The sequence below is a fragment of the Volvox carteri genome (genome assembly GCF_000143455.1).
Source record: "Volvox carteri f. nagariensis unplaced genomic scaffold VOLCAscaffold_8, whole genome shotgun sequence".
In the NCBI taxonomy this organism is placed as follows: Eukaryota; Viridiplantae; Chlorophyta; class Chlorophyceae; order Chlamydomonadales; family Volvocaceae; genus Volvox; species Volvox carteri.
The window spans coordinates 1,623,224-1,645,712 of record NW_003307551.1 but is presented as its reverse complement, the minus strand read 5'-3'; the positions used below and the strand labels follow the sequence as shown (position 1 = coordinate 1,645,712).

The window sequence follows — 22,489 nt, the reverse complement described above, 5'->3', positions numbered from 1 at the left end:
ACCACCAGCAGGAAGAGAGGCTCCCTGGCAACTCTCAGCGTCTCCTTCACAATACGCGGTTGGCGCGGGGTCAGTCCGTGGAGGCCGGGGTAGCTGGGCCGAGCTCCTCATGGCGCAACGCCACACACACCCGCACATTCATATATAAAAATACATACATACATGCATACACGCTCGTGCTGGCGCCGCCGCCGTCGATGTTCCCTTCTGGTCCCTTTCGCAACCGCCCCAGCTGTTGTTGTTGTTGTTGTTGTTATTGTGGTGGTGTGGGTGGTGAAGTTCGAAAGGCCTCTGACCGCACCAACCGCTGCTACAGCCCCGCGTGCGCTCAGAAGCAGCCAATTGGTGAAATGAACGGGCTGCTCGCCCCCCCCCCCGTGCGGACTGTCCTGGAGCCCGTCTGGATCTCCGTACCACAGTAGCCGCCTCTCAGCTGAGAGGCTGCTCGGCACCCTGCTGCTCCTGCCCCTGTCGCAGCTGCCGCGGTTGCTGCGGTTGCTAACGCGCTCTGCCATAACATCATCGTCCCCTAAAGGGGAACCGCCATCTGGGCCCTTAAAAGTTAACAACAAGTAGTGAGACCCTCAGCCTTTACCCGGAGGTCCCCCCCAAAAGAAAGCGTGTCAAACATTGCCACAAACCCTCTCCCGCAGCAGCAGCAGCAGCAGCAGCGCCTGACCTACCTCTCGCGCATCGTTCCACTGTCCACGAGCCGTACATCGTCTCTTCCCGGATGCCAACGGCACTCCCGCCCTGCCCAAACACAGACACATGGCGCATGTGCGCCTCTTACCGAGGGTGTGAAGGGGGCAGCCCCAGTGAAGGAGCGGCGGTGGCGGTGCTGCCACTAGTAGTTGCTGCGGGCAGAGGCCGATGGCGATGTGGCTGTGTGTCTCCGAAGAATCTCTCAGAATGCTTCACATGCCGCTAGGTCACCAGACACGGTGCATGAGGAGGGCTCGTGGTGACGGAGTGGAGCCGGACGCACGGACTCTACTACTACTTTCCCGCTCTGCGACAGCTGTAACTTGAGTGCAACTCGATGTTGCAATTTGTTTACTATTCCCCTGCTTGCAATGTAGCTGGATAGAGGTAATGGGTCGAACAAGGAGGAAACAAACTAGTTTTCAGAGTCAGGATCTATCTAATGATTACGTGGAATAAGTGGAATACGGGGAATGCCGGTTTCTAGGCAGATGAACATTCGAATGCCCGTTCACAACATCTACCCAGCCGCCCTCTCTCAGCTCACACCCCCCAGCTCCCCCCCAGCTCCCCCGACGCCAGTGAGCCTCCCGTGCACTCGTGTAGCCGCACAAGTTTGGGTAACACGGCTCATGCTCATGCACCCCCCCTTCTCCCTCTTTCCCCCTCCCTAGCGTGCAGCCGTCAGGCGCCAAGAGCGCGCTACCACCACCGCCGCCCCACACACGCGTTGATTTACACCGGCGGAGCCCTACCCACCTATCTCCGTCATAACACTTCCAATAGAAAAAGGAAAAATGGATCCCAGAATTGGTTCAGAACGTATCGCGGATGTCGTAATGGTGGATGGTTACCCCAGGCTTCATGTACGCGGTCCAAACAACAAACCTGGAAGTTCATAACCGCCGTAGCTGCATTACGGGTATTATGTCCTTCCCGGTCATCCCTACATCGTGTCCTGAAGCACGTCACAAACGGCCAACAGTTGGAAGCGAAGTTTCCAACTGTGGTGGGGTGGGGTGAGGTGCGGGTTAGGTAACAGCAGCACGGGGAAAGACGGGGGATGATTTTGCCTGCCCCCTGCAGCGATCCCGCAGCCAACCTTTAAAGGCCATCATGATGCGAACATTGATTCCATTCAAGAAGAATCCCAAGACACCCCCTCGTATGTACGTATGTATGTATGTACGTATGTACGTACGCTCCAATGCACACACACACACCGACACGCACGCAAAACTATCCTTCTCTACCGCCCAGCGACACACAGCAACACACCATGGACCCAACGTCCTCCTCCACCGCCTCCCTCCCCCCCTCCTCCACCGCCTCCCTCCCCCCCTCACCACCAAGGTGGGTAATGCTATGCAACCTCCTCCCGCTGTATGGGGCCGATGTAGGCCGCCGCATACTCTTACCGGCCTGACAGGCCCCGGGGCCCAACCGGGCCCAGTGCTACCGGAATGATAACTGTCTACCGCTGTGCCGACGGCGACACACCGGACGTGGAGACCGATACGCAGTCCGTCCCACCAAATGGAGGCGCACGAATCTGCTGTTTGTTCGTTGTGGCTGTGGTAATGGTTCTGGCGGTAGTGCTACCGCTCCAGGGGCGGTGCGAGGCGGTGGTTCCGCCCTCACTGCTGCCACCGCCTCATCCTCGATACACCAACAACCAGTGCCGTGTGTACGGCAAATACATGTACAGTTAAAATACAGGTAAGGAAGCAAAGAATATCGAGCTTGGTACAGGACAGCACAACTACTGAATTGGAAGCACGGCAATCGGTTAAGAATGACGGTTAGTACGTATGCTACGGCGTTTTGTAGGGAGGATTTGGCACCACCACAACCACCACCACCACCAGCAGCAGGAAGAAAGGCTCCCTGGCAACTCTCAGCGTCTCCTCCACAATACGCGGTTGGCGCGGGGTCAGTCCGTGGAGGCCGGGGTAGCTGGGCCGAGCTCCTCATGGCGCAACGCCACACACACCCGCACATTCATATATAAAAATACATACATACATGCATACACGCTCGTGCTGGCGCCGCCGCCGTCGATGTTCCTTTCTGGTCCCTTTCACAACCGCCCCAGCTGTTGTTGTTGTTGTTGTTGTTATTGTGGTGGTGTGGGTGGTGAAGTTCGAAAGGCCTCTGACCGCACCAACCGCTGCTACAGCCCCGCGTGCGCTCAGAAGCAGCCAATTGGTGAAATGAACGGGCTGCTCGCCCCCACCGTGCGGACTGTCCTGGAGCCCGTCTGGATCTCCGTACCACAGTAGCCGCCTCTCAGCTGAGAGGCTGCTCGGCACCCTGCTGCTCCTGCCCCTGTCGCAGCTGCCGCGGTTGCTGCGGTTGCTAACGCGCTCTGCCATAACATCATCGTCCCCTAAAGGGGAACCGCCATCTGGGCCCTTAAAAGTTAACAACAAGTAGTGAGACCCTCAGCCTTTACCCGGAGGTCCCCCCCAAAAGAAAGCGTGTCAAACATTGCCACAAACCCTCTCCCGCAGCAGCAGCAGCAGCAACGCCTGACGTACCTCTCGCGCATCGTTCCACTGTCCACGAGCCGTACATCGTCTCTTCCCGGATGCCAACGGCACTCCCGCCCTGCCCAAACACAGACACATGGCGCATGTGCGCCTCTTACCGGGGTGGGGCTGGCGGCCGTGTTCATCGCAAGGTGGAGATCAGGTCCACCAGGTGCTGCCGCAGTGCCGATATGGCGGCTTCTCGGGTGGCGCCCCAACAAGAGGCAAGTACCTGCAACCACATTCGACGCCACACCACACCACACCACACCACACCACACCACACCACACCACACCACACCACACCACACCACACCACACCACACCACACCACACCACACCACACCACACCACACCACACCACACCACACCACACCACACCACACCACACCACACCACACCACACCACACCACACCACACCACACCACCAGCCAGAAGTCAGCCAGCCTCTCAGGAACCTTCAGGTCTGTCAGCCCGTCAGGCAGGGAGCTAGCCACCCAGACCGATTGCCGGCCGGAAGAGGGGGGGGGGAAAACGGGAGGACGCGGACAGGCTGTGGCGCAATATAATGTCTGCCTATCTGTCTCTGTCTGTCTGCCTGCCTTGGTGGAATGTGGGGACCAGACGTACAATATCAGACCTCACTGGGCCGCCATGTCTACCGGGCTACCCAACTACCGCGGCCAAAACACTCAGGACAGTCCTCCCCCTTTCGCTGCTCACTTACCCTGCCTCACCTCCACGCAACACCTACCCGCAAAATACCCCTACACCGCACCTTCATCCCCTCGAACCACAAAGCGAGAAACAACCCCCTCCATGTTACCGCCAACCTCACCCACCTGGCTTTCCCGGTAACCGGTCACCTGCCAGCACGTGTCGTACCCCGCCGCCCGACACGTCGGCACGCAGTCAGCGCCCTGGGTCTCCGCCTGAGCCAAGGTCCACAGATCAATCCGTACCGGCATCATGTCGCCCACGGTTTGCCACTCGCGGCGCAAAGGAGCTGCGGGTAAGCCAGCACCCTGCCTCGCAGCGGCCGCGGTTGCCGCTGCTGCCCGCGACGGCGGCCGCGGCGGCATTAACTGTGTCTGTGGCTGTGTCTGTGGCGGCTGTAGCAGCATGGTCGAATGTGGCATGCGGCCCGAGACTGCCGGTTTGGGTCGCAGGTGCGCTGGAAGCTTCCGGTGATCACGACGGCTGACGACAGCAGAACCTTCCAGTATACAGCCGCTACTGCCACCACCACCGCCGCCGCCGCCGCTACTGCTGCTCGCCATGGAGCTGGCCCCGACCAGGATATCGGAGCAGTCACCAGTGGCGGCCAGGGAACCTGCGGAAGTACTGGCGGCTGCCGCCGGCGCCGGCGGCGGCTGAGCTGCCTGATGCGCCGCACCCATGCTGTGTGCCGTGGCGGCGTTGCTGCAAGGCTGTCGGTGCGGCTGCTGTAGCTTGTGCAGGCCGTTAGTATCTGGGAAGGCACTGGGCAGGGACCAGGATCCCTCGCTGCCGCGGCCGTGGCGTCCAGGTCTCTGCCCACCGGGTTCGATGGCGGCGGCGGCGGCCGTCGCGGCCCCCGGGGCGTCCTCCCTGGCCCCCGCCCCCGCTGCTCTCTCATGCCGCTGTCGTTTGGACGGCTCTTGCTGCCCGTGCCGCTGCTGCGGTGACGGCAGTGACCACATCTCCCCTCGCGCCGGGCTGGTTACCCCCGAGCAACGCATGTGCAATCCGCGGTTGTCGGCCTCTTCCCGCCTGTAGACCTCTGACGGCACGACCCCCACCACGCCGTCGGCGCTGCGCCTCCGGAGCGTCACCACATCCCTCATAAAGTTCGCGAACAGCGCCTCCACGCTATCTGTTCCCAATGCCGCCAACGTCTTGTCGTCCAGCGTAATTTCCCCCGCGGCTTCCAGGCCACGCAGGACCTCCGCCACTGGCAGCGGTGTGGGGTCCTTGCTTGCGAGCAGCGGCCGCATGACCAGCCGAAGGTAATGGCAGATGCGGCACTGGATCTCCCGCAGGGGCCAGGGCAGGTTGTCCGACTGGGGCCGCACGGGAGGCATTCATATCTCGAGCGTCAAGATAGCAACTGCCGACTGCCCCCACTCGACCGGGGGACGAAGGGGGCGAGGTTTGGGTGAGAGAGAAATCACGCGCAGTTAAAGCCACGTGGACAGGAAAAGGGCCATGTGGATTGGGGAGGGGAAGCAGGAAGACTTCACAAGGGGAAAAGACGAACCACGAACGAGTGAAGCTGCTGCCTTCTTCATAGGGGGGGCGTGGTGGCGCGCGACACGGGGAAGGGGGTTCCTGGGGAGGGAGTTCTGACTTGCCGCACTCGTGGACTCGCTCGAACACCCGCAGCAGCACCACCACCATCAGTAACAGCACCACTACCAGTAACAGCAGCACCACCACCCGCAGCAGCACCTCCACCACCAGCAACAGCAGCAATGTGCGTTGCCCCGTGGCGCTGTGCATAGCGCCGGGCTGCAAATTCGCCGCCGCTTAGTCCGGCAACCCCCCCTCGGGCCCCTGCACCGCCCAATACCACTTACCACCCTCTGTCGCTAGACTCGGGGAATGGCGGCGAGCGCAAGCCATCTGCAACCCCCGCACCTTGGTGTGTCCTGTACCTGTACCGGCTTGCCTTCCATTTCCCAACAACTATCTCTTCACCCTTGCCGGTTCAGACCCCGCACCTTCTCCACTCCCGCCGCCTCCACTTCTACCTCCGAAGCCGCCCGCCGCTTCCCGCCCGCCGGCCCCCCACCGAGCGCTTCCCGCCGCTCTTCCGTGTTGCTAGGGCCGCAGCAGAGCCCGCTGCGGGGGGCAGCGCGGCGCCTAGCGGCCTCCTCTTGGGCCTCCTGGCGCCGCCTCGCCTCCTCCTCCAAAGGCGCCAACTCGGCCCTCAGTCGCTGCATCTCCGTCACCCGCTCGTCACCCCAACCGACGCACGGTGTCAACACCACCTCTCCGCCGTTGCCGCCGGGACGTGTCCTCAGACCGCGCATCGCGATGCTCTTACCAATTTTGTCGTACATAATCGCCGTACTGCTGTAAGACATCCTACAATCAACAGCAACACGGAGAGCAAGAGAGCAACAACGAGAACTTTGGGGATGAACTAAAGGAAAGGAAAACCGAAAGTGACAATGTGCGGTTCATGGGTCAATGCATGCATGAAGACATACATATGCACATGCACATACGACCTCCACCTAACCTGCCAGGCGGATGAGGCGGGAAGAGCTCCTGGTACTTCTCATCCAATTGGGTTGTTGTCCAGCCGAATTGCACCAGCTGAAGCCGTGATAGCGAGAACGTGCCCGCGTTCACCGGCGGCGCGTGTGACTTCCCTGCCGGCGCCTGGGTCTCCGGTGACTGGCCGTGCTGTCGCAAGCACGCATTCCACACCTGCGACATGGCCAGTGCGATCACCCCCCGGATCCGGAGCTCCTTGTGCCGCGAGTCTAAGGAACGGAAGGGCAGCAGACAACCCTGCAGCGCTGCTGCTGCAGCCTCCGCCTCCGCCTCCGCCGCGCCCACGGTGGCGGCAGCATGTGCAGCTGGGGCCGCACGGGCAGGGTCTGCCGATGCCGCTCCGGGGACCAGCGTGGCCACGCCTGGTGTGGGGGTCCCCGCCACCACGACGGGAGCCGTCCCGCTGGTCGAAGTCTGTTCATGGGCGGGCAGCCGGGTTTCCTTCTGCACCGTTGTGCTTGAAAGCTGCTGGGTTAATGGCGGCGGCGGCGGCGGCGGCGGTGCTGCTCCCCCGGCCGCCAGAGCACCTCCGACAGTGGGCAGTGGCAGGAGGGCAGTGGGTGGCAGCTGCGGCGCCGTCGCCGGCAGCGATGGCGCAGTCGACAGTACAGACACCACTGCCGGTGCATTTGCGACTAATTGTACGGGCTCGCCAGGCGCCGTTGCAGGTGGGGAAACTTTGACCGACGGGTTTGCTGGGGGGTTTGGTGCAATGGGGAGCTGCGGCGATGGGTAAGAGGGCGCAGCAACGACCTTCGTGCTAGTTGTGTGCGGCGCATGCGGGCGGCATTCCGCCGGCACCCGGGGCCCTGGAGGCGGCTCCACACTCACTGCCTGGGCACCCGGGACATCAGGGTGCGCAGTTGCAATCAATGGTGGCCGATGCACCGGCCCTGGCGCTGCAGCTGGGGCAGTTGACTGGTAAGGTACCGTCGGCAGCCGTTGTTGCGTTGGCATTGTTGCCGCGCGGTGTCTTGCAGGCTGGAGTGACGATACTGGTGGGCCGTTCGGCGCTGGCAAAGGCACCGGCTGCTGAGGATTAGGTAGCTCAGCAGAAAGCGCCTCGCTTGCGTTGCGCTGAAACTGAGGTTCACAAATTCTGGTTGATCTTGGCGATGCAGCTGGGAGCGCCCCTCGCGCCGCAAAATCCGACGAAGCTGTGTCGATGGTCAAGGAGTCCAGACTCGTCATCGACAGCGTCCCGGACGTTGACGGTGCGGAAGTACATAATTCTGTTCCCTGTTCTGGCGCCTGTGCTGGCGGCTTTGGGCGCAGGGAAGAGGGCAAGCTGCTAGGGTCAAGGCTGCCGTTATTGGCCGCTCGGAATATGGAGAGCGCAATTGGGTCAGTGAAGTAGGCGCGCCGGGTGCTGGGCCTTCTATGGATAGTGGATTGATCTTGCGCTGTCGCTGCTGGCGGGTTCGGTATTGGCAGCCGCGCTGCCTTCACGCTGGTTGGCAAAAGCATCCGAAAGGCCTTCCTTCCAAAAGCCGGGGCCCAAAGTTGTGGTCGACGAATAAATAAACACAAATTAGTATGCGTTATCTCCCTGAAATGACGACAGCGAAGGGCTCAGTCAGGAGCGTTCCGGTATGAAGCAAACTGACAGACGGTCACAGCAGCAGCGTAATATACAAAATTCCTGACCTTTTCTCGTAGATTTGCTTAGCAACTATTTTAAATTACTAGCAGATTAGGTTAAAACGTATGGCCAGAGAGCCTTAGGTACATGGACATAAGGACATACGATGCCAGAGACTGACTACATGCCGCATGACTAGATACATAGCTTGACCTTTATACATTTCCATCACATGCAGAGTAAGATTTGGAGCTTATAACTGTCTAACCGTGCCCGCCAACTGCAGCTTTGGTAGGCGAAGAGTCTGCCATTGCGGCAGGTGCCCATATGCCATACAGGCCGTTAAAAACATCTTATGATTTTGGCCACCTTATGTGGTTGTGTATATCATGTGTATGGGATTTACGTTAAATCGTCTGGACAGCAAACCCTAGCGCATTTCACCACTGCAGGGCTGGGGAGTGATACAGCCGCTTGCCGCTGCAGCTAAGGGTTGTCACACCGGTCCCATAAATTGGCCCCGAACCTTTATCACAAATTAGGCCCGGTTGGACCGGTTGTAGAAACATCCCTGCTACACAGCAGGTGTGGCTACCGGAGGGCAGTGATGCATACCACGGCAGAAGGCTCATCTGGGTCTGTCACAGCATTCCCGCGCAAACGAGCTAAACACGGCAGGTCTACGGCCCGTGATGGCACTAAGATCTCCAGGTTGCCTTCGCATCGGTGATCTACAGCAAGAGTCTGCCCAACATGTCCTGCCTCTACCGCACTGTAAAACACCGCAGTTCACGGCCAACTGGGAAGTCAATATATGCATGGCTAAGGGACTCGTAAGCAGGGCATTTGGCTCTCACGTAAATCTCATCTAAACCCGGCAAGTTCATTTCACATGCGGCTTGCGCCCGGACGGACGGACGCCCCCTGCAGACGGATGTTGCCCTCGCGCGTGATGTCAGGAATGACAGGACCAGCACGACAGAAGTGCGGCGCAGTAAGTAAAGCTACGGCGTTGGCAGATGTGCACAGCACTGAGACCGCCGAGTGTCGCCAGTAGATTGCCCAGGTGTGGCAACCTTGAAGTGTGGCAACCGCAAAGCAGTCGCGGGTATTCCAGGTTCACGGGTTCCGGAACTCTGTCTCGATCCGTCGCAGGAAAAACTCTCCACCATTGCTTGGATCACGATAGCTGCAAGGCCATTAACTAGTACGTCGGGTCCGGCAGTATATATACCGTCCTCATATGTCGCTCTCTCTAAATAACACACTTACACTTACACACACGCACACACACACACACACACATGCACACACAGACATACACACACACACACAGGATGGGGCGTGCAAGTTTATGCCATCATGCCCGATTCTGCAACCTTCTTGCGCGAATCCCCAAGCGCACCGCAGCCCTCACCAGCCAAAGTGACCGTCCCCAATTCAAAAAAACCGCGACGTCGGCCAACATGGTGGCCATGTAACAGCAAACGCAGGCTCGCCGCGAACGTGCAGGTGTCCATTATGCTATCGTTCCTGCTGTAATAGCGCCTCCACCCCCAAAGTGCGAATGTTATTGGCTGCTTTGGCAGGTGGCTTTCGGCAAGGATTCTTTGCGGACGGATTGTCGATAAGCAGACGGTTGACGGTCAATTGTTTACCCGGCCAGGTATTCTACCGGCCGTTAGCCGGTTGGCCTAACTGAAAGTCAGTTAGGATTCTGCCAGCTTTGGGCGTGTGGTTATGGCTGTGTCAGGCATCTCGTATCTGGTTTCGGAAACAGCAACTGTTTTCCTGTCGGCAGCATGCGCTTAATGTTTGATTTCTGTGGCACCTTTTCTATCGGTACCGTGCGTTTCTTGAAGTATGCAGAACCATAATAAGTATATATATATAGAGAGAGACTGTAAGTCGCTCCAGCCGACTGGCCTGATCGATCGCGTATCCCTGCGCAGATCCTGGAGTGAAGGCACGCGAGCGCCAACCTCAGTGACAAGCACCAATCTCCCCTCACCGGCCCCGTCAACCAGTGACACCTAGACCTAGACAGGTGCCATGGGTACTGGCAGCCAGTAGTTGAGCTCGGACCGGACCGCACCAGTCCACGCGCGGTGGAGAGTGCGACCCATGGGATTAACTGCCATTGGGGCCTGACAGGTCAATGAAGCTGCACCACGGCACTGGGGCTTATATGGACTTAGCGATTTGGATATAGCAGGGCTTGTTAAAAGCCGTTGGAGGGCTGGCTTGGACGAGGCCACTTAAGCAAGTGTATGGGCGTCGGTCGCGCTTGTGCGTTGGGGAGATGTACTCAGCCTCAAAGCCTTGTGTGTGTATGTTTGGCTTGCGCCGACCCAGTTTGTGCACAGCGCTCGGATGGCCTGTGAGGCTAGCAGCTTATCGCGGTCTGCACTTACTAAGGTCGTATTGGCATCGCATGCATGCCATGGCAGGCTCTCCTTGTCACTGCAATATAGTCAAAACACAGCAGTATGCATAATTTAGCCATTTTATTTAGGAATCGTTGTAAACCTTACAGAATGTTATAACGTTGTCAAATCATTTTAACACAAAAAGTTGGGAATCTCAAGGCTGGCACTCAAAGACCAATGCCCTTACTCTAAAGTTAATTAAATGGATGCCTTGTTGGCAGTCGCGGTGGAAGAGATAGCCTTGGAGGGCCAGGAAGGTGGGTTAGGAATAGAATTTCAGCGTTTGATCAGCGTTCGGTGCAAACGAGTTGCTCAGCGAAACCACCTACTTTGTAAACTATGCAGCAAGCTGCCTGCAAGCGACCCGGATTCACTCTGTCGCATCCCCTCCCGTAGGCTGCACTGCTGAGGAGCTTTGGACCCTTCTTGGGGCTCGACTCCCCGTCGGTTCCATAACATGCCTACCGCCTCAGCTTCAGGATGTGTTGTGGGGCCTACTGCTTCAACGTATGGAGGATGTCCAATTTTTCACGATGCCCTCATTGAACGAGTGGGTATAATGGCTGGCAGCTTGGCGAAGATGAAACCCGCAACCTGACTGCCGGGATGGTGTGGGAGGCAGCTGCGTGTTGCGCGCGTAAAGAAAATACGAGGGTTACACGTATGGCAGGCGGCCCTCCCAACGTCCGTACGATGCTGCCCCTTCAGTGCGCTTCCCTTCCCGGTGCTCCTGCGCCTCCCTGATCGCAGCTTCCCATGTTTCTCGTCCTGGCGCATACTGCCTTGTAGGGCTTCAAAGGCGGTGGACGAGGTGGAGGAGGCAGAGCCGAAGAAGAGCAAGGGAAAACGCGCCAAGAAAAAGTCGGAAAACAACCCCATGGCGAAAGCAATCGTGGTAGGGTCCCTTAAACCGCTGGTAACGGAGGGAAGATTGAAGGGGCCTCCGGGGAGCAGGGGACCATGGCGATACGACGGCGAAGTTAAGGGGGTGGGGGGAACGTTGCCGCCGATGGCATCGTGCTTTTTCCTGCCCTGGGCCGCCTTGCAAAATGCTCCCTAGCAGCGTAGATCGCATCCTGTCGCGGGTTGGCCCAAGGTCGCAGACCATTTCCCAAGGGGGTTCCCCGACCTGACCCGTCATAAAAGCGCTGCTGCTGCCGCCGCTGCTGCTGCGTGGCACCTTGCCAGACCTCCTTGCCCGGTGCTATGCTGCTGCCTGCCCACCTACCTACCCTCCTACCTACATGTCCACTTTCCTGCCCAGTATCCACATACCTGCCTGCGTATAGCTTGTCCGGACCCTTCGGGCCAGTCGGGCCTTTAGGTCCAAGTCATGTATTGATCCAATTTAACAGGACAGAGCACCAAAGGGACATCATGCAGGACCTTATGGCTGTGTGTTTTTTCACCACACGGCCCCCGCGCCCACCGCTGCAGCTGTCACCGGACGATCCCCAAATAAGGACCCACGCCACAGCGGCCGCCAACGGAGTCAAGGTGATGGTAAGTGCGGGGCTCCAGACGGGGAAGGGCACCCTGCCCTCTGGCGGAGGAAGGGAAACAGCCCTGGGCCGCTTGCATACGAACGGGCGGCTGCGTGCTCAGCGACGCCAGACCTAGGGCGGGGGCGGGCGGGCGGGGGCGAGCGGGCGGGCTCACTTCCTCTCAGGCAGTCCAGGGTTGTTCCGACCAAACCTGCTATGGGGCCCCAGGTCGGACCTGTTCCAGGCCTCGGCCGCGGCAGCGACCCCCCTGGCCCCTTCTGCCTTCTCCCTTTTCTGCACCTGCGCTCCTGGCCCGGACCGCAGCAAGCGGCCAACTGGTGCCCAGCTCCCACACCCTGTGTAGCCAGCCAACCTCTCCTATTGGTATCAGTAAGAATGAGTTCGTAACAGCTAATCGTAACAGCTGCAAAGCTGTCATCTTCCTCTGGAGGATGCCTATTTGGACCTTTTGTGACGCTTTTCGCCCTACCGCTTTTCTGTGCGTTCCTCGTGGCGTTGGCGCAGACCGCAACGTGCTTCTTCTTTTTTGATTTTTCGTTGTGTGTGTGTGTGGCGTGTCGCATGCTGGCATGTATAACATACGCAGGCCTCGGAGGCTGTTCGTTTTTCGGTTCTGGGCGTGTATGAGATCCAGGACTCTAGGTTTCCGCTGAGCGACATGCAACTGGCGGCGCTGGCGGTGGTGGGGCGCACGCGCTGGAAGGGCACCATCAATGCCGATCTGGCCAACCGCCTGGGCATTGCCTACCGCAACTTTTACTACATCATCAAAGTGAGTGGGCTGCGGGCGCACGATGGGGGATGCACCGCCACCCTGCAAGCACGGCTCCTTCGAGAAGTGCACGGTGCAATGTACAGGCTTGCACTTCCACATCGCGCACGATCCGAAACCCATCCTTTACCCCACCTGGCCTCAATGCCAGCCGCAAACCGGCTTTCCTTTTCGCCCTCTTGGGCCCCTCCAACGTTCTTCTGCGTTCTTCCCTTTCCCGGTTGCACCCTGTCTGTACGGCACTATGTCACACGTACGCAGAACCTGGAGACTCGGAAGCTCGTGGTGAAGAACCCCGTGGTTTTCGCGCCGCCCGGCGCCACCGTCACCGTGTCTTCGGTGCTGCACCTTCCCAGGTTCCAGCCGGCAGTAAAGCTGGGCCCGGGACAGATGTTCAAGGTTGGGGGGGACCGGGGGGAGGTCGCATACTACCCGTGCGGGTGCAGGGCAAAGTGCAGGACCGTGCAGGAGCCGACGTGCAGTGTGGTTGAATACCCCTATCGAATATGCATATATATATATATATATATATGAGAGAGATAACATTATGTGTACCCTATAACATTATGTGTACCCTATAACATTATGTGCACCCTATAACATTATGTGTATATGTATATATATACCTCTTTTCTCTCTTTCTCTCTCTCTCTCTCTCTCTCTCTCTCTCTCTCTCTCTCTCTCTCAGAGAGAGAGAGAGATGCAACCTCCTGCCTTCTTCCCGGTCCCCTCCTGTTCTGGCGACCCGTGAGCCCCGGGTGGCCCTTCACCACCCAGGGCATCACATCACCGTGCGCATATCACCCGCCCCGTGTCGATCTTGCTTGCATTGCCACCTGCCACCTGCCTGACACCCCCGCACCACCACTATCCCGCATGTGGCTGGGCCCCTGTCCCACAGACGATTGACGCGGTTCGCGGCATGGAGGTGGCCACCTACGTGCTGCAGGACGACAACATGTACATGCGGCTGGTGTGCAGCACCATCGCGGAGACGACGGAGCGGGTGGTGGTGGAGTCGGACCTCAAGCTGGTGTGCGGCTTCAGAGGCACACGAGGGCATCGTCTGTGGCGCAGGCTGCGGGTGCGGCCCCCTACCGTTTGTACGGAGTGCCGGGAGGTTGGGTTCGGTGGGGGGCTGAGTGAGGGCGAACGTAAGACCGGACGTAGGCAATATGCAAATATGACCAAGTACCCGAGAACGGCTCATTTGCAGGATCCTGCAAGCGCCGGTGTTGGGATGCGGGTGGTGCTGCGTATGCAGGTCCAGGAAAAGAGCGGTGATGGCGATGGTCTTAGTGGTGTTGCAGAAGGAAGGGCGCGGGAGTTGGCAGGAATGGGAAGGGCTGGATGGTTTGATTGAGGACGTGGGTGAAAAGAGGCTTTCTTCTCATCTCAGGAAGGGGGGAAAAAGGGGAGGTAGATGGTGGAACGGCACCAGGAGCATTACCGTGGAATTTTACCTTGAGCACTTCCGCCACTTCGGCCTGTTACCCCGCCGCAGCGCAAGATGGAGGAGCAGGGCTACCTGGCGTTCGAGACGTGTCGTGTTCGCGAACGGCTGGTGCCGTGTGTGCGGCTGCTCAAGGACTGGAAGCCCCCCACAGCAGCGGATCGTGACGAGCCGCCGGAGGGAGCTGGGGAGGGTGGGTAACGGGTAGGGTGGGGTGGGGTCGACGGGACGACAATCCCAGGGGGGGAAAATTGAGAGGCGGCGGACAAAGGCGGCGGAACGGCCGTCGAAGAAACCTCCCAGGCGCAGTTTTGGCACCAATGGATGTATTGTGGTGTGGACGCCGTGTATTGAGCCGGTGCTTTTTCCTTCCTTTCTTTCTTTCTCCCTCTCACATGCGGGGCCCTAACCCTTACTCGAAGCCATGAATGTGCCCCCTGTGCCCCCTCCCGTCGCCACGTGCAGAGGGCGAGGAGGCCGACGAGGACGACATGGAGGGTGCTGGCGGCCGCGCCTGCATCCACGTGACGGAGCTGTCCCTGGAGCGCCAGCTGCTGGAGGGAATCATGTCCGCGGGCCCCGACGGAGTGCTCAACCACGAGCTGTTCTCCAAACTGGGCGTCAGCTCCAAGGTGTACGGCAGGAAGTGAGTGGCTGTGTGCGGTACGGAAAGGCGGAGGAAAGGGATACAAGGGGCAAAACAAGATCTTCTGGCGCCCTCGCGCCTTTGCTGGCTGTGAATGCGATGTGTATAAGATAAATATACATATATATGTGAATATACGTATGTGAATAATATATACATATATACATATATTCACTGCCAGGAAAGGCGCGAGGACGCCTATACACACGCATGCACACTATTTAAATATTAAATAGTATGTATATCTATCTATTTATCTATTTCGAGGGAGGCAAGGTTAGCAACGGTGTTTTCAACGGCTGGTGACACCTAGTCACCCGCGCCTGCTTTTGACGTTGGCGCAGCTGACGCAGCCAACGCGACAGCGTGCACGCAACCGGAGCAGACCGCCCCCCCCCTGATTGGCCCCTTATCGGCCCCCTCGGTTGTGTGGTTCCTTTCCACCCCGTCTTGCCGGGGCGCAGGTTGGTGGATATCATCAAGCGCTTCAACCTGCAGGTCACGGTCGTCAACCGCGGCCGCACCGTGCTGAACCGGTTGGTGGCCCCACCGGAGCTGCTGGCGGCGGCAGGACACCTGTTACAACCGCCGGCAGGGCCTCCAGCCGTTGACGCAGCCGGCGGCGTTGCAGGTGGGGCTGCTGCGAGGACGGCTCCTGCGGTTGAGGAGCTGGCGCAAGGCGCGGTGGCGACGGCGACGGCTGCCGGAGGTGAGGACCCATCCCGTACGCTGGCGGCGGCGGCTCCAGCAGCGGCGGCGGGAACACCAGCAGGAGCGGCGGCGCCAGCGGCCGCTGGGGCGACCAAGGCCGCCGGGAAAACAAAATCGACGGGAACGAAGTCCAAAGGGAAGACGAAGGGTAAAGCTAAGAAGGACAAGGCAGATGCAGCGGACGGTGCCGCGGCCGCCACCGCGGCTTTGGTGGCTGCAGAGACACCGGCAGGGCGACCTAAGCGTTCGGCAGCTGTGAAGGCGAGTCAGAGCGCCGCCGCGGTTTTGAAAGCCCTGGGCGGTGTAGACGCCGGTGACAGCGACGACGAATACGATGCCGAGGCTGACGCGTCACATGCGATGCAGGCGGGCGAGAGCAGCAGCGGCGGTAGCAGCGATAAGGAAGAGGAGGACGCCAGCGAGGAGTCAAGTGAAGAGCTGGAGGCCGAGGAGGAGGAGGAGGAGGAGAAGGACGAGCAGCCGTGCCGTGGCAGGCGGGGCCCAGGCCGGCCGCCCAAGCGCCCGCGCATTACTGAGGACTCTCCGAATGCGCTGGCAGCGGCACCTGCGGCGGCAGCGGTAGCGTTGACGCCGGCACCGGCTCCCACTCCGGCGGCCGTCCAGCTTGATGCCTTGGCCGCCGCCACGGCCGCCACCGCTGGTGCTGCTGCCGGTGCTGCAGGTCTCGGAACCGAGGCAGTGGCTGCGGCTGCGGGGACGGGGCCGGCCGCCGCAGGCGAACGTTCCACAGGGACTAAGGAGCGGAAGCCACACTGGACCAAGGTCATTGTAAGTAGGGCGGTGTGTGACTTCACAGCTGCTCATGGCGCGCGCGGGTCTCAAAGCTGCGGAAATGCTGGGACCGTGGGGACTGTCACCACCGCCGCCGCTTCTTGTCTGTGCGGTCATTGGGTCATGTTGCTGGCCCCGCGCAATGTGCCCCAGCTGCGCCCGCCCGCCCGCGCTCCCCCCGGCTACCCGGGAAAGATGCTGTAGCTCTCGCGCTGTCAGGTGGGGTTCCTCCTTCCGCTGGCAAATGCTGGCTTTCCATTCCTGGCGGCTGGCGGCCCGCGTGGTGATGCCCTGTGACTAGGCTTAACGCCCTAAAGCTACTTGGTTACTCCTGGAGCAGAAGGTTTAGCAAAAAGGCATATATAGCATATCAGTACGTTTATTTTCGTGAGTTGGGGAACTTGGGAGGTCGAACTTGGGAGGTCGACACGGCAAGGGGGTGCTGGGGCGCTGCAGCGCCGTAGCGTGCAGCAAGGGCTGGCCTGTTGAGCTGGCCCTTGGATAGGGTGCTATGAGGGCCAACATGGTGTACGTATGCCCCACGCTGGGTGGGTGGGGTTGCCACAGCAGCAGCAGCAGCATCCAGTTGCCAGTTCCTGCCCGCGACCCAGTTCATTAAATCACCTGCCGGAACGCAAATCTCACCATTTGGCTGTATCCGTAAAACAGTGTGTTGTTGTTCTCAGTTGAAATGCCACACCCGGCCGGGGACATCACCGTGTGTCACATTTCACCACTTCACTTCACTTCACGGCAAAGTTAGCATTTGTTAACAGTGGCTATGTGTCTGTCTCGTCGCCCTCGTCTCCTCCAGACCCTCAAAACGGAGGACCGATTGCGGCTGCTGCTGGAGCACCTCAACAAGCACCGCTTCATACCCCGGGTGCAGGTAGGTGGGTAGGTAGCTAGGTAGGTAGCTAGGTAGCTAGGTAGGTAGCTAGGTAGGTAGGTAGCTAGGTAGGTAGCTAGGTAGGTAGGCAGAAAGCAGGGCGGAAAAGGACGGTACGGAGACAAATTGGTCCAGAGGTGCGGCTCTAGGGCTGAAGCTCGGGCGGGGCTTGCAGACTCCCAGCGGTGTAGGTTGGCCGATGGATGGATGGATGGATGGATGGATAACATGGGGGCCCGGCGGTGACGGACAGGCAGCGGGTGTAGCAGCCTGCGGCACGGCATGTGCGGCCCATTCCCACATTCATACACATGGTCACCATGCTGCGCCATTACCATCACCACCACCACCACCACCACCACCACCACACCATTACAAGGCACCAACCTCCTTGGACCGGTCACGGCCCGTCACACCTCAGTGCGCGTCTTGATTGTCCAAAAGCCGTAGAGCTCGTGTCGATTATTGGCGACTATTGGTGGTTATCATTATCTTAGAGGAGGTACCTCAGCGGCTCCCCACGGAGTGTGTATGTCCGCCACCCCACACCCCACACCTGCCGTCCAAGCCTGCCTTCCCCCGCTGCCATGAAAGCACTCTGCCTGAGGAAATAAGGCACCGCCGTCGTGAGGTACCGTACTGGCGCTTTCTCGGTAACGCGTTCCTTCAAGGCAACGCGCCTCCCCCTGCGTCCACACGTCATGTGCCAGGTTCGTCGGCTGGTGATGGAGTGGGAGAGCGCCGCGAGTGGCAAGCCCATCCCCAACAGCTCTGCCGGCCCCGATATTAAAACCATCCGCCGTCTCATGATACGGTTGGCGGAGTCGGGCAAGGCCAAGCTCATCCGAGTGGAGACCCAGGGCTTCCTGGGCGACAATAGGCCGGTGGGTGCCGGGTGGCCACTTGGGAGGGGTGCGTGGTGGTGGGATGGGGACTGCTGGGGCTGGAGACTGGGGGCTTGGGGGGAAGTGCTAACTGGGGGGTGGGGGTGGGCAGTGCCGGTTGGACATTGGCCTGGGGCTGGCTTTGGGGCTGGGGCTGGGGCTGGGGCTGGGGCTGGGGCTGGGGCTGGGGCTGGGGCTGGGGCTGGGGCTGGGCAGGTATCTCCAGCTAGTGGGGTTTTTGAAACCCCTACATATCGATGCTGTTTTCCGAAAAGCCCTCCATTCCAACACTGCTTTCATTAGGTCGATACGTTGATTCGACCCGACCTGGAGCCCACTCCGGAGCTGTTGGACGAGATTTGCAAACAAATGGGGGAGTTCGAGCGCAAGCTGCGATCTGAGTGCTGCAGGAAGGCCCTAGCGGCCCGCAAGGCGGTCACCATGATTGAGTACCCCGTCGGCAACCTGCTGCCGGAGGCCATGGTCACGGCCGCGGTGGCGGCGGGATCCGCGACGGCGGTAGCGGTGGCGGCGGCAGAAGCCGCCGCCGCGGGTGCTGCTGGCGGTGGCGGCGCGGCGGCGGCCGGCGGTGCTGTGGGCACCATCGACGGGCTTGATGAGACCACAGCTGGGCTTCTTGGGTGAGGAGGAGGAGGAGGGGAAGGGGGAGGAGCAAGGAAGGCATGGGGGGGGGAAAAGGCGCATATGCGAGGGTGTGGGGTAGCCAAGAGCTACTGTCTACAGTAGGGGCCGTGGCAGGATCCTTTTTATCAAGCGTGTTCGGTTTTATGTCTCGCGCAGTGCAGCACCTTCTTGCACGCTGTGTTATATGCGATTTTGTGTTTATTATGAGTTATTAGCTTCGAATCCCAGCGCCTGCTTTGTTGTGCGAAAACGCGCCACGCCCCGTTTGATCCCATGATTCTACCTTCTCCTCACCTTCTCCTCACCTTCACGGCCTTTTGCGTTAGGGCTGTGGGTCTGGACGCCGGAAACGAGGAACCGGGGTTGCATGGCCGCGATGGTGGCGGCGGCAGCGGCGGCGGTGGCGCTGTCGATCGGGGTCGCGGCGGCACACAGTCCCCCGCAACTGCGGCGGCGGCCGCCCGGCTGCGCATCGGCCGCGGCGTCAGCCTCTTCCGTGCCGTACACAACGAGGCGACTGCACGGTCAGTTGAGAACGGCCTCATCCCTGCCAAGATGGTGCGGGTGCGGTTGCTGCATTACCTCATCGCCAAGCTCGTAGGTAGGTGGGCGGGTGGGTGGGTGGGTGGGTGGGTGGGTGCAGCCGTTGCAGCAAACACACACGTCGTCTCGCGAACCCATGCCAAAAACACACCCTGGAAGGCCTTTCCCTTTTTCCCCCCGACTCACCGCTCCAAGGGCCGATTCCCGGTTTAATTTACATGTCCGCAAATGGCCCTTTGCTTCCTGCACCAAGCATCAAATATGGATGGTCCGTCTCACCTGAACATTGGCATCTCCACGGTTCCTTGGCTGTGCTGGGGTATCTGCAGTTAATGGCAGTTGGTACGGCATTTCGTCCCTTGTTGCGTTGCATTCCTCTTTGCAGCTTCCTCCGTATCTTTCTTCCACTGCTGCTGCTCGGGCCTCATCAGCAAAGCTGATATATAACACTGCAACTCATGAGACCACGTGTGCGTGTAAAAACATACTATTTCCACCAGTAGCCTACATATGTATGTACGCCCGCACACTTCGCCTGACCATTTTCGATACAGTAAGACGTGTTACCGTGTGCTTGTTGTATGCTTTGCGTGCTCGCGGGTGCCTGCAGGCCTGGGCGGCTTCGAGTCCGATTCGCTGGCATCTGTGGACCCCGAGCCAGGCGGCATGCCCCACATGCCCCTCAGCTGGGGTGAGGAGGTGCTCAGCCTGGCCTCAGCCACGGAGCGGTCCAAGATGGCCTTTGCGTTCGGAGCCATGAAGGGGTCGAGCGCGCAGGGCGACCCCCAGAAGCAACAACAGCAGGGGCAGCCGGGCCAGGGCCAAGGGGCGCAGCAAGGACAGCAGCAGGGCGTGGCGGAGGGGGGTGGGGAGAGAGCCGCGGGTGGAGCCGCGGGTGGGCCAGGAGAGGGTGGTGACGGTGAGGCGCGCGGAGGTGGAGGAGGAGGAGGAGGCGTGGAGGTGACGGGGGCGACTGCGAGACAGGAGGCGCCGGCAGCGCCGATGCGTCACCTCAGCGTACGGCGGCTGTGGAGCATCATGCCGCTGAGTGTGGCGCTGCAGGTGGGAAGCCCTGCCTGGTAGAGCCCCCTGCCTGCGTTGGGCGAGTGAAGTGAAGGGCGTTGTCTCGCGGAACAGCGAAGTAGTGTTCCATTCATTGCTGGCCCCGCCCGCCTCCTTGTTCGTCCTCTGTGTGTGCAACGTTCACTTCGCTTCCCTCACTCCGCCTGCTCCCCCGGCCTCACAGCGCGCCACTCGTTCGTAATTCGTCTTTCCCCACAGAGCGCATTGCTGTTTTCTCTTCCTGCTGCTTCACATTCCGCAACCCAACACTTCCATTCCAGCACTTGTCGATGCATGGTATGTGCATGCGTTCTGGCATAGGTTATTACCATGTCTGTGAAAAATCTGTGCCCCAGCCCAGCCCACCCTCCTTCCTTTGTTCCTACCACCTTCCCTCACCCCGCCCCTCCCGCCCTCGTTTGTGGTTCGTCTTTCCCCTCCCGCCCTCCCTTGTGTGTGTGTGTGTATGTGTGTATGTGTGTTCAGGTCTTGGGCAGCACCTCCCGTCGCCACCCTGAGGAGCTCGCCCGGCTGTGCGAGAGCGGCGCCACGCTGGGCTCCCTCACCCCCGACCAGGCGCGCAACATCATGGACGGCACTTCCGTGCACCGCCTGGAGTACCTCATCAGCATACTGCGCAGGCTGCGGCTGCTGGAGTGGGCGGTGGTGGACCCCTCGCGGCTGGAGGCCTCTAGGAAGCCCGGCCCGGGGGCCGGTGTGCGGGCGCGGGACGGCCAGGGAGTGCGGCTGCTGGTGCATGCCAGGGGTGGGTAGGTGCTTGGAGTAGTGGAGCTGCGGGTGTGGAAAGCTGCCTACTGGGGGCGGCCGTGTGCGCGCCGGCGTGTGGTAGGGTGTGTGTGTATTTGTGCTTTTGGGGAGGTGGATTTGGCTCCTCCGTATGTGGGTGTGGGTGTGGGTTTGGGTGTGGGTCGCAGTCCCCTGAGTCCTTGCGTCTTTGTAGGGTGATGTGTCTGTGTGTCTGCAAGAAGTCCTAGAGGGGAGTCCTAGAGAGTGAACATGGACCCCATATGCCCCGAACAAAACACATACATACACACACACATAGAAACAATCAGCACGGAATCCCCCTGGGGCGATCTACCCGCACATGGACATACATGCAATCTCAGGAGGTTGATACATATCCACATCTCCACATTCAACAGTCGCCAGCTGGCGGACCGCAGCGGCTTTCTGACCCAGTCCCCACCGTGAGTCCCGCCCATCTCAAGCCCCTTCACACCCTTCACCAACCTTGCGCCCCACAACCTTGCGCCCCACATCTCTTCCTCTTCGTGCACTCAAGCACACAGGTAACCTTCCTCCCCCGGGCCCTCTCCACCGCCAGGTGTGCTGGAAATACCACCCGGCAAGGAGCTCTCACACAACCCGCCACAGCCGCCGCCGGCACAGCCCGCCACCGGGGTGGGCGCTGAAGGTGCCGGCCATGCGGCCGCCGCACCGGAGGTGGCCGCTGGCACCGCAGCCGGCGGCGGCGGCGGCGGCGGCGGCGGCACCCCTCCGGTCGTTGTCGCCGCCCCCACGGGCTTCACCGCTCTGGCTGGTGGCAGTGGGCGGTTCGTGGAGGTGGACCTGAGCACCTCTGAGGGCTTGGACGAGTACTGGCGGCGGTTTGAGGAGCTGTACCGGCTGACCGGCAGTGCGCACGCGGAGGTGCAGAGGCTGCGGAGGTGCTTCCCGGCGACCAGTGAGCAGCCCATGATGGGGGGCGTCGGGGGGTTGGGCCCCCGTGTGTGGGGCTGGGGCTGGGGCTGGGGCTGGGATGAGCGGTGGGAGTGGGCTGGAAACGGTCGCCGCACATGTGACCGCTGTGTGTGTGTGTGTGGAGAGATCCTTCTCACCTCGAAAACTTCTTCTTCCCCAGACATACTCACACACATGCGCACGCGCACACACGTCGTGACTGTTCTTGTCGCCTTCGATTCTTTTTTCGATTGACCGGGCCTTTTAATTAGCCGTTGCAGAGACCGCCATTAGTTTGATCCCCGACTGGATCTCGTTGGATCACTTTCAGAGAGCTTCCTTCGCTCTCGACCTCCCTCTCTACCCTACCC

At 60.2% G+C, this 22,489-nt stretch overlaps 3 protein-coding genes across 3 annotated transcripts in view; 2 read left to right on the top strand and 1 right to left on the bottom strand.

The window, feature by feature from the left end:
• Positions 1-1,984: 1,984 nt before the first annotated feature.
• Positions 1,985-2,417, top strand: VOLCADRAFT_88333 (uncharacterized protein; the record flags this gene model as incomplete). Its single annotated transcript, XM_002948032.1, has 2 exons — positions 1,985-2,058; positions 2,135-2,417. The coding sequence occupies 2 exons, from the start codon at positions 1,985-1,987 to the stop codon at positions 2,415-2,417; spliced, it is 357 nt and encodes a 118-aa protein (XP_002948078.1).
• Positions 2,418-3,378: 961 nt separating this feature from the next.
• On the bottom strand, positions 3,379-7,458 carry VOLCADRAFT_88332 (uncharacterized protein; the record flags this gene model as incomplete). The annotated part of the gene is made up of 6 exons (XM_002947883.1): positions 3,379-3,468; positions 4,080-4,340; positions 4,533-5,279; positions 5,940-6,306; positions 6,464-7,221; positions 7,333-7,458. The coding sequence occupies 6 exons, from the start codon at positions 7,456-7,458 to the stop codon at positions 3,379-3,381; spliced, it is 2,349 nt and encodes a 782-aa protein (XP_002947929.1).
• A 3,256-nt stretch (positions 7,459-10,714) lies between these two features.
• VOLCADRAFT_88331 (uncharacterized protein) overlaps positions 10,715-22,489 on the top strand; it is a gene marked incomplete at both ends in the record, with an annotated part of 17,553 nt that continues 5,778 nt past the window's right edge. Inside the window, 18 exons of the mRNA XM_002948031.1 lie at positions 10,715-10,769; positions 10,909-11,062; positions 11,263-11,407; positions 11,950-12,015; positions 12,604-12,789; positions 13,051-13,188; positions 13,691-13,873; positions 14,294-14,435; positions 14,708-14,888; positions 15,353-16,272; positions 16,336-16,388; positions 17,206-17,280; positions 17,991-18,164; positions 18,468-18,805; positions 19,136-19,422; positions 19,963-20,414; positions 20,901-21,180; positions 21,763-22,122. Coding sequence (XP_002948077.1) covers positions 10,715-10,769; positions 10,909-11,062; positions 11,263-11,407; positions 11,950-12,015; positions 12,604-12,789; positions 13,051-13,188; positions 13,691-13,873; positions 14,294-14,435; positions 14,708-14,888; positions 15,353-16,272; positions 16,336-16,388; positions 17,206-17,280; positions 17,991-18,164; positions 18,468-18,805; positions 19,136-19,422; positions 19,963-20,414; positions 20,901-21,180; positions 21,763-22,122 — 4,189 coding nt within the window. The remainder of the gene's footprint in view (positions 10,770-10,908; positions 11,063-11,262; positions 11,408-11,949; positions 12,016-12,603; positions 12,790-13,050; positions 13,189-13,690; positions 13,874-14,293; positions 14,436-14,707; positions 14,889-15,352; positions 16,273-16,335; positions 16,389-17,205; positions 17,281-17,990; positions 18,165-18,467; positions 18,806-19,135; positions 19,423-19,962; positions 20,415-20,900; positions 21,181-21,762; positions 22,123-22,489) is intronic.